The sequence below is a fragment of the Carcharhinus amblyrhynchos genome, chromosome 7 (assembly GCF_965287045.1).
Source record: "Carcharhinus amblyrhynchos chromosome 7, sCarAmb.v2.hapA, whole genome shotgun sequence".
In the NCBI taxonomy this organism is placed as follows: Eukaryota; Metazoa; Chordata; class Chondrichthyes; order Carcharhiniformes; family Carcharhinidae; genus Carcharhinus; species Carcharhinus amblyrhynchos.
In genome coordinates, this window is record NC_137330.1 from 6243231 (window position 1) to 6260324 (window position 17094).

The window sequence follows — 17094 nt, forward strand, 5'->3', positions numbered from 1 at the left end:
CAGTTGGTGCTGCATTATCTTTTCAGAAATCATTCAATGAGCTTGAAAAATATTCCCTAACTGAAATTTCTAATGTCTCGAATAAAAGTTTAAACAACGTTTAATAACACTTTTCACAATAACATGATAAAATGCTTCTATTGAATGATCTTTTACATCTTGTAAGGTTTTGTTTGAAGTCTCATGCTTGCAAGAGCCTGGGTGGATTTGTTGTTTTCATGTGGAGCTGGGATGCTGTTAGCTGAATTCAGGTGTTGCTGTCTGAGTGTGTACACCATACCCAGTTTCCCAGGCTGTATCAATACTACTTGGCTGAACTATTGTTGTAATTTTTTCTGCAGCTTATTACAGAATTTGCTAGTTTTTAAAAATTTATTTGAAGAATAGGGGACAGATTCAAATTATTCTTTTTTTACGTGGGAGGCTTTGGACAGTTTGTACCTCTGGAAAGTCGAGCATTCAGTTATGCAGCAGCTGTGGTTTGGTGTTTTGCTTTCTGTTAATTTCTGAAACTGCAATAGAATGAGAGAGATTGTGAGAAACTATCTTTCCTTTATCTAAAAAAAAAATTAGCTGAAGTTTGAAGGAAACTGTTTCCAGTTATGAGGTACCCTTTCCCCCTTCCACTGGCTTAATATATTTCTATATTTCTTCAGTTCTGGTGAAAGATAATCTTAACCTGAAACCCTGTTTCTCTCCACAGATGTTGCTTGACACCGAGTATTTCTAGCATTTTTGTTTAATTTCAGATTTCCAGCATACACAGTATTTTGCTTTTGTTTCCAATTACTATCTCATTTATCACGTATGTTTAAAAAAAAACCTTGGGTAGGTTGTGATATAAAACGTATATGACCCCACAAGCTTCCTGCCAAATGTGTCAAGCTAAAACTACTTGCACTGTCTTCTGATTTTCTCTTTCTCCCCCTCTCCTGATGACAGACTATGGGTCCTAGTCTCGCGGTTCACACTGCATTATATACATCTTTCTTACTCTTGCTCATTGTCTCTGTTTCCATTTGTTTTGAATTGGTTTGCTGCAGCTTTTCGGGATCAGGAGGAATGGCTGCTGGGAATTGTAATCCTGAGGCCACTGACTTTCTGCAAATGATATTTGGTGATAAATTTATTTATTACTCACCTGCGTGATCTGGTCTGATTGAAAGCAAAAAATATCAAAATCTAAAATTTCTTGCAGTTTCTTTCAATTTTATTTGGAAAAACAGCCTCTGGTGTAAGTTATGGAGCCCCTACTGTCACGCGTTAGGTGAATGAATTACTAAGTGGTTGCCTTTTCTACAATGTAAAAGCAACTGCACCAAGTTGCATTTACATAGCAACTTTAATGTAGAAAAACATTCAAAAGTTCAAAAGCACTTCGCAGTCATGTGTTCAGGAAAGAAAACCAATGCTCTTCTCCAAAGTGGTGCCGGGGACTTGAAAGAGCAGGTGAGGTTTTGGTTAAATATCTCATCTGAAAGATGGACTCACCATTCGCTCAGTACAGCACCTGGAATGTCAGCTTAGATATTGTCCTCATATTTCTGGAATGGGACTGAATACCATGTCCTTCGAACTCAGTTACTACCGAATGAATCATGGCTGACATCTTTGACAGCTGAAACACAATTTGATTTATTTGGTTGGAAGTGAATTAGTAAATGGCACACCACCTTGTCACCCAAAATTATTGGGACTCTGAACCGGTGACATACTCACTGTTATACTTTTCTAAGGAACCACTTGGACAGAATCTTATGTTGACTCACCTCAGATATTTGTGTTATCTTCTGGGAATCTTGTGTTTTTTCGCGGAAAACATCTGGGAATAAGTAATGTTTAAGTATCCTATTTTTAAGCAAATTGAATTTGCAAAAATTTTAAACAAAACAGGATTGTTTTGAAGTTGCATATTAAAATGAGATGAGCGTATTTGTGGATTTTCATATCTTCCCAGTTGCTTCAAGCTGATACAGAATAATGACTGACAAACCCCAGGATGGTCCCATTTTTTAAAGGCCTCTTTCATTTTGAGAATAGTGGGCATTTTGTTTAAGCCTGCAGTCAAAGTGGGGAAGACAATATAATTTGATTGTAGAATGAGGGTAAGAGGTAAGTACATTGTACTAAATACGTGGAGTGTGAAGTTTGATTCGTAAAATATGCTTGTTTAGGGAAGTAGGTTAATTCAACTCTGACGGGTAGGGAATATCTGTTTTTGTTTTTGCTATTTTAGTATCAGCAACAACTTTTACTTGTATAGCGCCTTTAATGTAGTAAAATATTCCAAGGTGCTCTATAGTAGCGTTTTAGAGTAAAATTTGACACCAAACTGCATAAGGAAGCATTAGAGTAGAAGACCAAAATCTTGGTCAATGAGGTAGGTTTCAAGAAACATCGTAAAAGGAGCATAAGAAGAGACACGGGATGGAGATGGGTTGAGTTTGAGTTTTGAACCTTAGCAACTGAAGGCACAGGTGCCAATGGTGGAACAATTAAAGCCAAGGATGATCAAGAGGCAGAATGGAAGATGAAAACAACCCAGAAGAGGTGCCAGAGAGGAAGAAGGACGAGGATATGAAATGATTTGAAAACGAGGATGAGAATTTTAAAATTGAGTTGTTGTTTAATGTAGTCAATGTAGATCAGCAAACATAAGGGTGATGGGTGAATGAGACTTGACGCGACTTAAGACGTGGGCAGGAGAGTTCTAGATGGCTTTAAGTTTGCAGAAGAAAGAACGCAGGAGGCAGGCCATGAGTGGTTGAACAGAAAAGTCTATAGATATAACAAAGGCACAGATGAGGATTTCAGCAGAATATGAACATAAGTAATGACAGAGTCAGGCGTTCTAACAGATAGATATTGTTAATGATGGCCTGAATAATGGTTGAAATATCATTTCAGGATCAAATATGGCACCAAAGTTGCAAACAGTCTAGTTCAGTTTTAGACAGTTACCAGGATAGGGGATGGAGTTCATGACCAGGGACCAGATTTTGTGTTGGAAATGAAGAAAATGGCTTTCATCTTCCTGATACTTAATTGGAGGAAATTTCATCAAGTACTGGATATCAGACAATTTAGAGGCAGTGGAGGAATGAGAGAGATGTGTGGTAGAGCTGGATGTCGTCAGTATATGTATACAAACTGATGCTGTGTTTTTGCATGAAGCCACCAAGGAGCAGCATGAGAAATAGGAGGAGCTGAAGAAAAATCTGATTCTGTATCTACCATGGTATAGTGAAGAATATCACCAGGAAAATACAGACCCACTCAGCTGGATAACAGTGGAGAGACTTTGAAGAAGGGTGGTTTTGTCAACATATCAAAACTGCAGACAGTTTGAGAAGGATGACCTGCAATTAAAGGCAGAAGCTTGGTTTTTGAGAGATTGGTGATGCATTTCCATTTTTTTTGTGATGGTTTGGGAAATGCATGCAGGCTGGCTGTGATGCAGAGATCCCTGTTCTGTGTTTGTTGAACCATTTGAACACTGTTATAACCAGCGTAAGAAGTGAAACATAATTTGGTATGGGTGGAAAAATGGGGGTAAACTGCAGTTTCCAGCCAGCAACATCTTGCCTAATATGGTATTTGCCTGTTTATAATTGTAAAGAAAAGCCTGTATTGTGAAAACAGTCCAAGCCTGCAGCTTTGCCTACTAGTTTTCAGTTGTGACATAAAGGACAATGAATTTTCAAGCAAACCGAAACTTGCCTCACCTGACTGCAACATCGCAGGTGTGTGAAAAAGTATCATGACTGTTACATATTAATATGGTACCAAAAAGTAGTCTCATGGGCTGACTATTGTGTATTCTGTGCTATGGTGTAACCCACAGGTCGGGAATACAGTTATTTTCTTACAGGTCTCACTTGCTCCATGCTCCAACTCCTGCAGGATGGTCCCCAGGCAGATCTCAAACTCTTAAGATCACGTGACCACCAAGGGTCATGTGACCTCTTAAAGGGCTACACACCAAACATACATAATATTCCTCCCCCTTAATCAACAATAATCCATAACAGAAAATATAATCTAACTTATTTATATACAGTTAGTAACAACAATTATAAAACATATATGCAGAATGAACAAGATGCAATGTGATGGTATTATTTACATAGTCACTATTTTGTTTTTTGTCCAACCCCTATGGCAATAATTACATTGACATGATCAATCTTTCTAGGGATGATGGTCCCATGCCTTCATGAACCTGGTTCATCTCCAATTGTGGCCTGGGCCAAACCTCATATGTGAACCCTCTTCCTGTGTGCCATCGGTCGCCAGTGGCATCCCCACAGCTTCCTCACTAGAAGGCATGCCTCCCTCTTCTGGTACCCATGCTGACGCTGTCCAAAGCACTTGTGAAATTGTTGATGAGTTCTTACCCCTTGATGTGGGGCTGCAAGAAAATGGTCTACATACTATCGCCATATCAACTAATCCTGCGATTCTATGGTATCAGACAACTGCCCTGTCTTGGCTGGAAGCCCTATTTCACCCAAAGAATCATTCCTGGCAAGTCAAAGCTTGCCCTTCTGGAACGCCCTCACCTTGGCACGCTCAGCCCGATGGGCCTTCTGCACTTCTTGGCTTGTCTCCACCACTCTTCTTGTCTCATCAGACTCAGTAGGTCTAACGTTGTATGCAACTGCCTCCCAAACATCAATGTTACTGGGGACCATTTGGTGGTTGTATGGAGAGTATTCCTGTGCACGTTTGAGAATGTGTTTAACCTATGCATCAGGGTCCCCTCGCCCTGTGAAACCTTCAGGGACAAAGTACAAACGCTCTGCTAAGCTATTCATTTCTGAGCGGTAGGGTACAGACTGCAGCTTCATGTAATCTGTGAAGTCCTGCAAAATGAGTTGGTCCATTGTCACTTGCAACCTGGTCTGGGTATCCAAACCTAGCAAATATGATATTGAGCTTGTTGGGGACCATTTCTGTGGTCATTGACTTCATACATATCACTTCTGGCCTCTTCGAGTGTGTGTGCTGGCCACCAGCAGCAAATAGGCCTTTTACTGGACACATTCCCAAGGCCTTTTGGCTATTTCCCTGGATGCTGGTGATGTTTTACAAATTTAGGAACATAATACACGAGCCTGCTTTTATTTCTATGCTCACATCTGTGTTTGGCCACTACACATAATTGTGGCTAACCTCTTTCATCTGCACTCGATGCTGTTGCTCCAGCACTTTTCAAGGGGAAGAATGGGGAATGATAATCTGCATGCCCCACAACGAACAACTGTCCTCCATCAACAGTTCCCACTGATGGCTAAGATATGGCTTCAGTTCCAGATTCTTCTGGCTTGTTCCTCCCTTGTGGATGAAGTCTACCACCTGACTTAGTATGGGATGTTTCCTTGCAATGTTCTTCACCTGAACAGTGGTACTTTGTCATCTTGTGAAAAGTCCATGATTTGGGTCATCTCGTCCTAGGCCTGCCTCTCATGAGGAAGCAGCAGCCTGGGTCAAGCATCCGCATTTGCATGTTGGCCTGAGTGATAGCAAATCTTATGAGTGGGCAGATAATATCAATGCCCACTGCTGTATTTGAGTGTTGGCCATCAATAGAATCCCTGAGAGTAGTCCCAAAATTGTAGTCAGTGGTCTGTGGTCTGTCAGTAAAATGACCTGCCTGCCATACAAATAGTGTGAAATTTGGTAACATCAAAATGATGCCTAATGCCTCTTCCCCTACTTACGTATACTTTTCTCCTGCTTTAGAGAATGACCTAGACACAAATGCAATAGGCCTGATTTCCCCATTTGCCCTCACTTGGGATAGAACAGCTCCTACACCATATGGCCAGTCGAAGAGATAATTTCAGATTAAAATGAACTAAGACCTTGGAGTCTTTAAGGCCTTTTTCACTGCCTGGTAAGCCATCTGTTACTCTGGCGCTCACTTCGATGCCAGTCCTTTCATTAATACTTGATGCAGTGGTTTCAGTACTGTCACCAAGCCTGGCACAGATTTAACATCATAATTTGAGCCCCAGGAAGGACTTCATTTGAGAGACATTTTCAAATCTCAGCACCTTCGTTATGGCTTCCAACTTCTTTGGTGCTTTATGTAATCTTTCCCCATCGATAACATGTTCTAAATATTTGATGGAATCACTGAAAAAGCTCTCACTTCTCTCTTTTTACCTGTAGCCCATTTTCCTGCAGTCTCTTCATCATCTCTTCCAACATTCGCAAATGCTCCTCATCTGTGGACCCGTTACCAGAATATCATCCAGGTAATATTGGACCTCCAGGACACCATTCAACATCTGGTCCATGGCTCTCTGAAATAAGGCTGGGGCCGACATGACCCCATATAACGGAACAACTCTTTGGGTAACAATGGTCAATAGGGATTGAGTGTCTTTGGCCATTCCCAGCTGTAAGTAGGCTGAGGAGGGATCCATTTTGGTAATTTTTTGACCTCCAGCAAGACCCCTAAGCAGGTTTTCATTAAGGGGCAGTGGATACTGATCCACACAGAGGCAGTGTTCACTGTGACTTTAAAATCCCTGCATATCCTCACTGAGCTATTGGGGAACAATGGGCATAGCCCACTCATTCTTGGCCACTAGTTCCAATACTTCCAAACCTACTAATCACAAGGTCAGCCTTCTGTCTGATTGCATACAGCAGCAGATGTGCCTTTGTGCTCTTGGACATGCATCCAGCTTCAGCTGCAGACACACTTTCACTTCTTCCATCTCATTAAACATTCCACTGAATGCACCCTTGCGTTTCTCCAAAATATCGTTAAGGCTCGAACGAGACTCCGTTAGTCTGCTCACCACCTCCCAGTTCAATTTCAGTTGTTTCAGCCAGGATCATCCGAACAAAATGGGTAGTCACCTTTTACAACGTAAAGAGAATTCTGCGCGTTGGTCCCTTAGCAGTACGTTGGCTGAGACATAACCCTTGAGAGGGACTAATTGTTCGGTGTGTCCTCAGTGATGTTTGCTGGTTTCAGGGGTAGGTGAGTCAACTTTTCCTGGGGTCTGCCACCCTTGTGTCCAGTTCTATCTTCACTGGTTTCCCTTACACTTTGGGTATCGCTCAGAACCAGTCTGCTTCACCCTACACAGATAAAATTTTGAGTTTAAACCGTGTCTTCTCAGTCTGGCTGTTTGATCCGCAGATCCCACGGACCCCATATGTCCTCATCTACACTGGCCTCTTGCCACATCTTCCTTGGTTTTGACGCCGGTCGCTTTGACTTCCCATTCTCCTGGAGCACTGGTACTCTACCGTTTCGGGCAATATGGCCCACTTTCTGACGGTTCCAGTATGTGTTCCCCTCATCCAGCAACCCCCCTACTCCTGGCCACGCTGACAACATTCCTTGGGCAGTGACTGACTCTTCAGTGTCTCTGTCAACTTGTGCACACTTCTGCTAGCGCCTAAATACATTGCCCTGCTGGTGGTCCATTTCATTGAGATTACAATTTCAAGAGCCTTTTTAAACTCCAGCTATGGCTCTACTAACAATCTTCACTGAATTGCTTCCTGTTGGAGGTCACACACAAGCCGATCACACAATGTCCTGAAAGTACATCCCAAATACACAGTGCTGTGCTAGGCTTTTAAGGGGTGCAATGAATTGAGTGGTGGTCCTACCCTCTAACTGGTCCTGCTTGTAAAAATGGAAGTGGTCTACCATTACGTGTCCTTCCAGTACATTTCTCAGCTCCTGAAAAGACTTGTCAGCCAGTTTCTCTGGCTGCATTAAACTCCTCAGAACGCTGAATGTTTTGCTTCCAACTGTGCTAAGACCAGCATTATGAGATCATCTGCCACCCGATTTGCTTTTGAAAATGTACTAAACTGCTCAATATAGGCTGGCCACCACTCAGATTCCTTGTCAAACACCAAATTCGCCCACCGTTTTTTATTTTTTGCTGCCAGCCGCAGTTTTCCTGCCCCTGAAAATCTAGGCCTGAAAGCTGCCTGTGCTGACTGATTCCAGCGGCAATCATGGAGACAGAACTTTGCAATCATTGACAGCATCTGGGTCCATTCAACTCACTACTTTCCTCCAAGAATCCTTTTTCTCTCTCTCTGCACCATTGTTTCGGCAGACGGCCATGATGGAAGTCCCGATCCTTTACCCTATGAGCCATCAGTCATCCCATCCTTGTTTCCAGTGTTATGTATTCTGCTGCTGTGTTGTATCCCAAGATTTGATTCCATAAGCAGACATTGGGGAAGACCAGTATTTTATTACAGGTCTAATTTGCTTTACGCTCCAACTCCTGCTGCTGCAGGTTGGTTCCTGGGCAGAACAACAAAACCCCAAGGGTAACATGACCTGCTCCCTTAAAGGACTATGCACCCAACATACATATTCATATCTGTATTCATATCTTCCTGTGTCTTTTGCTTGTGTATATTTCATTTCTAAATAAATCTTACCAAGTAGCCTAATCTACAGAAGAGTTAATGAAGGAGATAAGAGAATACATCAAGCTTATGATGTCTCCTCCAGTAGGGCATGTATTGTTAAATCGTCGCACATTAGCCATTATGAGCTCCTGAGAGCATTTGGCCAGAATTTTCCAATCTTGCCCACAGCTGGGATTCTCTATTATAGCTGTAGTAAATGGAGATTTGGCTGAATGCCAAATTTTCCATTCTCGCTGACAGCGAGCGTAGGGTGGATTGCATCGGAGCATTCTGGACTTTGTTTTTTTCTGAAAGCAGTAATCTAGATTTCAGCATGAGCAATTTTGGAAAAATGCCCATACTGGTAGCACCAGCATTATGTCCCTGTGGTAACTGTATGTCATATATGTCACTATAATCTATTCACATTAATGTTACATTGCAGAATCAGTTTTTTGCTATCACATTCCCTCCAAACAATAACGCCATGGCCAATGTTGTTTGATGCTGAAATGATTTGCACATTAATCCCCAATCAGATAGAATAGCAAATTGGGACAACTAAAGAGGCAAGGAACAACTTGAAACTAAATGGAAAAAGCAGATAAAAATGCACAAAAAGCACAATGATCCTGGTGACTGGGAAATATACAAAGCACAGCAAAGGATTACAAAATAGAGCTACAAATGGGGAGTATGAAAAGAAATTTGTAATGAATATCAAAATCAACTTACAACTTTATTACAATTATGTTAGAAGAAAGAGGGTGGTCAGGAGCAATGTGGTCCCTTTGACAATATCACCACATTACCATAGATACATACATAGAACAGTACAGCATCGTATAGGCCCTTCGGCCTTCAATGTTGTGCCGAGCTTTGTTCGAATCCAAGATCAAGCTGTCCCAATTCCTATCATTCTGGTGTGCTCCATGTGCTATCTAATAACTGCTTGAAAGTTCCTAAAGTGTCCGACTCCACTATCACAGCAGGCAGTCCGTTCCACATCCTAAGTAAAGAGCCTACCTCAGACATCCCTCCAAGATCACCCACCATGAGCCTTATAGTTATGCCCACCGGTAACAGCTACATCCATCCAAGGAAATAGTCTCTGAAAGTCCACTCTATCTATCCCCCTCATCTTATAAACCTCTATTAAGTTGCCTCTCATCCTCCTCTGCTCTAAAGAGAAAAGCCCCAGTTCCCTCAACCTTTCCTCATAAGACCTACCCTCCAAAACAGGCAGCATCTTGGTAAATCTCCTCTGCACCCTCTCCAATGCTTCCACATCCTTCTTATAGTGAGGTGACCAGAACTGCACGCAATATTACAAATGTGATCTCACCAAGTTTGAAGAGTCATCAGTTTTAATGAAAATGTAGAAATGGTGAACATGCTGAATAATACTTTATTCAAGTCACAGGAAGAGACCTAAATGGCAAAAGTCCAAAGGAAACTCAGATTGAATCAGAACATCTAAGCAAAATAATAAAAGGAAAATCTCTTTCGTCCCAGGGTTTTATAGGTTGTAATTGAGAACATTGTAGTTGCTTTAAGTATATTTCCAAAGTCTTCTGGACTTGGGAACCACTTTCTTAGATTGAAAAGTTGTGCATTGCCACCCTCTGTTCTTTAAGGAAGGTAACAGAGGGTGTTATGTATGTGGCGTAGCCCCATTAAGAGAACACGTCAGATGACTTGGGGTGGAGGGTCCAGGAATCCGCCCCTACAGCCAGTAGAGGGCTGGAGTGCAAAACATACAGTTAATCAAACCCTTTTGTTCCTGTGAATTGGATTGTGTCTGAGTTCTTTGGAGCCATTCCCCCCCGCTGCCCCCTGTAATCTCAGACTTAACATTGATGATGATGATGATCGGTGTTTTCGTTCCATGACTGTGAGGAAGGAGTGAGGATTTTCTTCTTTTTCCACCTTGGACCAATGAAGTACCCATGGCAAGTACATTGGGGGGTGGGAAGGGGATTGCATTCAGGTCTGCGCAGCAGCCATAGCGCTGGATGGATAATGGGGGAAGGAAACGGGCACTTGGAACTACTCACTGCCGATCACAGGGGACTGCAGGGTGAATGAAGAGTCCAGCGTTTGTCGAGCAACTGCAATCACAGCCAGGTGTTGCATGGGAGGAACAGGCTTCAAGCCTAATCATGCTGTGGCAGGAAGCCTTGCCACTGCCAAGGCAAAGTGGCAGGAAAGTTCAGGAACATCGGAGAGTTCCATAAGGAGGCCGAGGCATGGTCAACATATATAGAGAGATTTAGGACTTTTATTATAGGAAACAAGATTGAAGGTGACCGTGTTGTTCCAGTCCAAGGAACATATTGCAGCCAGAGAAACCAGCTGGTAAGCCATTCACAGAGTTGTCGACTCGCACTTTGGCACAAGAGCAATGGTATACAAGATGGTGGATGCCCCAGGAAATCAATCGAAGCCCAAGGAGGGTTGTCAGTGTGGTTAAAAAGGGCCGCATGGAGACCGGTGGCTGGATGAGAGCAGCTCAATGTTGAAACTGCGGGAGAGCATCAGGGTCCCAGGAAGGGGTGAAACAGAAACAACTAGGCCTCACAACCAGGAGGAAATGGCGAATAGCCACTGTTGAAAGAGACAACGAATTGGCAAATCCGCAGACAAAAACGAACTGACAGAATGAAATTTAAACTGAATGTGCTCAGTCCATGGTGATGTAGAGTGGTTTTGGGTAATGCCCAAACTGGAAGTGAAGGTGGTGGTGGACATAGCGGGGTCGTTGATTTCATAAGAACATAAGAAATAGGAGCAGGAGTAGGCCATCTAGCCCTTTGAGCCTGCCCCGCCATTCAATAAGATCATGGCTGATCTGTCGTGGCTCAGTTCCACTTTCCCACCCTCTCCCCATAACCCTTAATCCCCTTGCCTATCAAAAACCTATCAACCCGCGTCTTAAATATATTTAGCGAGGCAGCCTCCACCACTTCAACGGGCAGAGAATTCCAGAGATTCACCACTCTTTGAGTGAAGAAGTTCCTCCTCAACTCCGTTCTAAACTGCCCCCCCCCTTTATCTTGAGGCTGTGCCCTCTAGTTCCACTGTCCTTTCTGAGTGGGAAGAGCCTCTCCACCTCTATCCTATCCATCCCATTCATCATCTTATATGTCTCAATGAGATCTCCCCTCATTCTTCTAAACTCTAACGAGTACAAGCCTAGTTTATTCAGCCTGTCCTCATAGTTCAACCCCCTCAACTCCGGTATCAGCCTAGTAAACCTCCTCTGCACTCCCTCCAAGACCAAAATATCCTTGCATAAGTGCAGCGACCAAAACTGCACACAGTACTCCAGCTGCGGCCTCACCAGTGTCCTGTACAGTTGCAGCAAGACCTCCTACTTTTATATTCAATCCCCCTCGCTATGAAGGCCAGCATCCCATTCACCTTCCTGACCACCTGCAGGCTGGGTTTTTGCGACTCATGCACAAGGACCCCGAGGTCCTTGTGCATGAGTCCATATATAACAAGAAACTGAATCATCTTCCCTTGAAGCCTACAAGTATTCTGAGAACATATGTGGATTAAGTGGTGCCTTTGAAGGGTTATGTCCACCGTAGTGCATGTCTATCCTTGTACGTCATTAAAAGAGAATTACCCTGCATTGCTTGGATGAAGTACAGAGATTAAATTGAGAAGTAGTAAACAGAGTCTCAGAAGCTTGTTTGGGCCTGGACAAGGTATTAGAAGATACCAAGAAGTGTGCAGTGAAGCTCTGGGGGGATGAAAAAAGTGAAGGTGAATATACAGTTGAAACTGGAAGCTTGCTCCAGGAGCATGAAAGCTTGGCCAGTGCCATATGCAATTAGACCCAAAATGGAGGTCAAACTGGAGAGATTGGTAGAGTTGGGGGTCTTGAAACCAGTGGCCATGAATGAGTGGGCCATGCCCATAGATCTGGTCATGAAGACTGACAAATCTGTGAGGGCTTAGTGAACCCAAACTTATGCATGGAACAATATCCATTAACCCTCATTGAGGGTTTAGTGGCCTGACTGGAGGAAAAAAATTCCCTAAGATTTATCTCTCAGCATACCTGCAAATGGGGGCGTCTGAGGATTCAAAACCTTTGTTAACGATTGTCACTCAAAAAGGGTTATTTTGCTACAAGTGACTACGTTTTAGAATTAAGTCAGCTCTGACCACTTTCCAGAGAGCAATGGACCAAATTTTAACTGGTCTTCAGTAGGTGCAGTGCTACTTAGATGACATGTTAATTACAGGTACCAACGATGAGGAACATTTACATAATCTGGAAGAGACACTGAGGTGGCTGCAAGACCATGGTCTGCAAATTAGGAGAGACAAATGTGAATTTTTCAAGAGTACCTGGGTCACATCATTGATGATGAGGGGTTGCATAGGGCTCCAAAGAAACTGGAAGCTATTATGAAGGTGCCCTGACAGAGGCATGCCACAGTTGAGGTCCTTTCTTGGACTGATCAATTATCATGGTAAATTTGTGCCGTATCTGGTGACAATATTGAAGTCTCTGCATAGACTTCTGATGAAAGGTGAGACATGTTAGTGGACGTCGGAATGTAAGAGGCTTACCAAGCAGCAAAGGAGGCATTAAAGGAGTCTGGGGTTTTGATAGACTAACCCAAAGTTACCTCTTCAGCTGGCATGTGATGCATCATCACACAGGGTGGGAATGATTCTCTCCCACGTGAAGGCCAATGGGGAAGATTGACCCATCATCTTTATGTCATGTTCATTCTCTAAGGCAAAGAGAAATTATGCCCAGATAGGGAAGGAGGCACTGAGTATCACTATTGGAATGGCAGTTTCACTAATTCCTGTATAGCTGGAAATTGTTTTAACAGTCTACTCACAAGAATTTTGGGGCCCTCTTTAGGTATTGCATCAATTACTGCCACAAAGTTGCAAAAGTGGGCATTGATCTTGTCAGGACATTCATATGACATCCATTATTGCCAATACAGACACAATATCAAAACTGCTTTTGCCAGGAAACAGAGAGGATTCCAAAGAGGCGGGGAAGATGATGTGTTTTTCACAAGAGAATAAAGTTCTGATTACAGCTGCCGATATTACGCAAGCCACAAGAAAAGACCCCATACTGAGTCAGATGATAGACCCCATCTGGAGGGGAATGACTTATCAGAAGAAGGATCCAGAGTTGAAGCCCTACTTGAACCAACAGTGGGAAATGTCAGTATGGGATAACTGCTTTCATGGGGTATGTGGGTCATTACTCTGACTGCATTGAAGAGGAAAGTGCTGGAGCAACTGCACCAAGACACCCAGAGGTGGTATGGATGAAAGAGGTGACCAGGAATTATGTCTGGCGGCCAAACATTGATGCTAGCATAGAAGAAAAAGCCGGACCGTGTGTAGTGTGCTTCCAAATTCGGAAAGCATCACCAGCATCCATATTGCACTCTTGGGTATGGCCAAAAGGACTATGGGTTGATTTTGCAGGACCAGTGGAAAACCTCATGTTACTAGTGGCTGTGAATGCTTATTCTAAGTGGCCAGGAATTTAAAGAGAACATGGCATTAGGCGTATAAAATCTGCATCATCCAACAAGTGGCCTAGCAGAGCGGTTTGAGCAGTTGGTAAAACACTTCTTGAAGGCTTCAAAGAGGAAAGGATCGTTGTGGCAATAAGTGAACCAGTTTCTAAATATGTATCGAAATTTACCATAGGCACCGACAAAATTTCCCCGACACATTGTAACTAACTGTCTTACCAGCATTAATGTTTGATTTACTGAGGCCGGAGTGGTGAAGATGACCATCAAGAGAGGTAGATGGGCCATCAAGTTGAACATGCAAAACTGAGAACTTTTCCAAAAGACAAAGTAGTTCTAAGAGGAACTAGCGCTAGGGAGGAAAAAGATTCTGGCAGTAATACTTGCCAAGGCAAGGTCATTGTCTTATACTGTGGAGAAGCAAGACAAGTTGGTTTGGCATGGACATATGGACCAATTATTGGCAACACCATATCAAGGAGTGGAAACATCAGCTGGGGAGATGGAGCCAGTTCAGGTAGAACCGGCAGAGGCTCCAGAGGAACGGTGCAGAGAACCAATAGCTACATCTTCAGCTAATGAGCCAGGAACACCGTAATAGTGATTGATCACACATGGATGGAAGAATCTCTGGAGGCGGACTCACCGGCACCACGATCGCTGGAGAGGAACCCAAGGTCAGTTCCAGCTCTCAGGAAACAACTTCCATGGAACTGTCGGCCTCCGGACCAATTGATCGCATCTATATAACATGAATATTGGGAGGCCAAATGAATGTTTATTGCTGTCTGTGATGTGTAAATTTATGACCATATATGTAAATAGTTAATTGTTATTTCTGGATGGGGACTGTTATTTTGAAGGGAGGAGCGTTATTTCTGGGAGGACATAGCTCCTTTAAGAGGATGAATCAGGTGAGCTGGGACAAATGGCGATCCGTCCAGGAATCCACCCTTACAGCCAGTTGAGGGCTGGAGTGTGAGAGTACGATTCAGCAAATAAACCCTACTGTTCCTGTGACTTGCCTCTCCTGTGAGTTCTTTGCAGCTATGCCACTATGGTCTCAGATTTAACAGAGGGAGATCATAAAATTATAGACCAGTTAGTCTCATGTACTTTGGGCAACTGCTAGAGTCTATAATGACTGAACACCTTGAAAATATTCAGCTGCTCAGAAAAAACCAGCATAGTTTTGTAATGGGTTTGCCATGCTTGGTAAACCTGTTGGAATCTTACTTCTTCACCTCAGCTTCTGGCTGCGCTGCCCCAACAACCACCACTCACTAACTTTCTTCCTGCTCAAACCAGTTTTGTCATCTGGAAACGGGTTGTTTCGGGGTTTGTCTATTTTCCCCAAATAAAACTGTAGTTTGTTAAAACCATTAGTATTTATTTACAGCTCTATGTACATCTTAGGAACTTTGTGCGACGTTGGATCTTTCCTCCCTCCATATGTCATTACATCATTGTTACGTCAGCATCAGGAGCTTCTGATAACTCTTTACATCTCCCACCAAACCTTTATCCCAACTATATGCATCCTCGTAAAAAACCAGTCACATGGGATGTTTCTCCAAGTCACAGACATTACTTTTTTGCAGTGTATTTCCACACTGTTGCATCTGGTCAGGCTGGTCTTGGAGTGTTCTCCCAGGGCTCCTCCCTGTGTATTCATTTCCATGGTGGCCGACCCCCCCACTTCATAGAGCATCACTGCTTGAATTCACACAGCAGCACCTCTGGAGACCTGGGCACTGCGCACAATCTTTCCTGCTCCCCCCCACCCCCGAACCCCAAATCCCCCACCTCTTGAGCCAACTGTACTTTTGCCATGGATTCCATTACTTGTGGCATTGTAAATGGTGAGAATGAAAGCATTAAAATTGCAAAGAGAAATTAATAGATTAATTGATTGGGAAAAAACTGTGGCAATTGGATTTCAACGTAAGCAAATATGAGGTTCACTTCTAAATGGTGCAAAATTAAAAATAGTGGAGGTCCAAGAGACTTGGGTGTCCAGGTACATCAATCAACAAGTATAGAAAATAATCAAAAACGCAGATAGAATGTTGGCTTTTATATCTAGAAGATTAAAATAGGAGGTAGAAGTCATTTACAGACAGCACAGTGGTTCAACACTGCTGTCTCATAGCACCAGGGGCCCGGTTTCAATTCCGGCCTCGGCTCACTGTCTGTTTGGAGTTTGCACGTTTTCCCTGTGTTTGCGTGGGTTTCCTCCGGGTACTCCAAAGTCCAAAGATTGGCAGGTAGGTTGTTTCGCCATGCTCAATTGCTCCTTAGTGTCAGGGGGATTAGCAAGGTAAATATGAGGAATTATGGGAATTGGGCCCAGGTGGGATTGTAGTACGTGCAGACTTGGTGGGCCAAATGGCCTCTTCTGCACTGTAAGGATTCTATGATCTTTGGAGTTATCACTGGGCCCTGTAGAGTTGGCACCCAGCATTGTGGATCTATACACAAATCTATGAAATCATGTTTTCAGCTACAAATCCTGGTCAGACCAAACCTGGAGTACTGGAAACAGTGTAGGAAGAATTACATTGGCCTTGGAGCTTTGCCAAAATGATATCTGGACTCCAAGGATTAAATTATGAGGCGAGGTTACACAAATTAATATTGTATTTCCTGCAATTTAGAAGCTTTGGAGGTGTTTTGATCAATGTTTTCATGATATTAAAGGGAACAGATATGATAAATAGAAATAACTTTGTGGAATCTAGGACCAGGGCCATTATGTAAGAGGTAGAGCTAGACCTTTTAGGTGTGAAATCTTCACTCAAAGGGTGAAAAAAATTTGGACCACTCCTGCAAACAGCAATTGATACTAGATCAAGTGTTAATTTTAAATCTGAGATTGATACATATTTGTTTTCCATAGATATTGAGGGCCATGGAGCAGAGGTGGTTATATGGCGTTAGGTTACAGGCCAGCCATGATCATATTGAATGGGACTCAAGGTTGAATGGCTTACTCCTGTTCTTAAGTTCCAGCAGCAATTGTCGCAAATATAACTCTGAATTTACTTTTGGTGAATTTCAGTGAGCTATTGCTTTTTCATTCTTGTCACCCAATGTTGACATTTAGTACTTCCAGGTCAGATGGAATGCAGATGGATAATTACTTGCAGCTTCA

The 17094-nt window shown here is 43.0% G+C and overlaps 1 protein-coding gene across 1 annotated transcript in view; it reads left to right on the top strand.

Annotated features, from left to right (window-relative positions):
* Positions 1-17094, top strand: part of LOC145345344 (pecanex-like protein 2) — a 220115-nt gene that overhangs the window by 35102 nt on the left and 167919 nt on the right. Inside the window, exon 7 of the mRNA XM_080193158.1 lies at positions 6178-6263. Coding sequence (XP_080049284.1) covers positions 6178-6263 — 86 coding nt within the window. The remainder of the gene's footprint in view (positions 1-6177; positions 6264-17094) is intronic.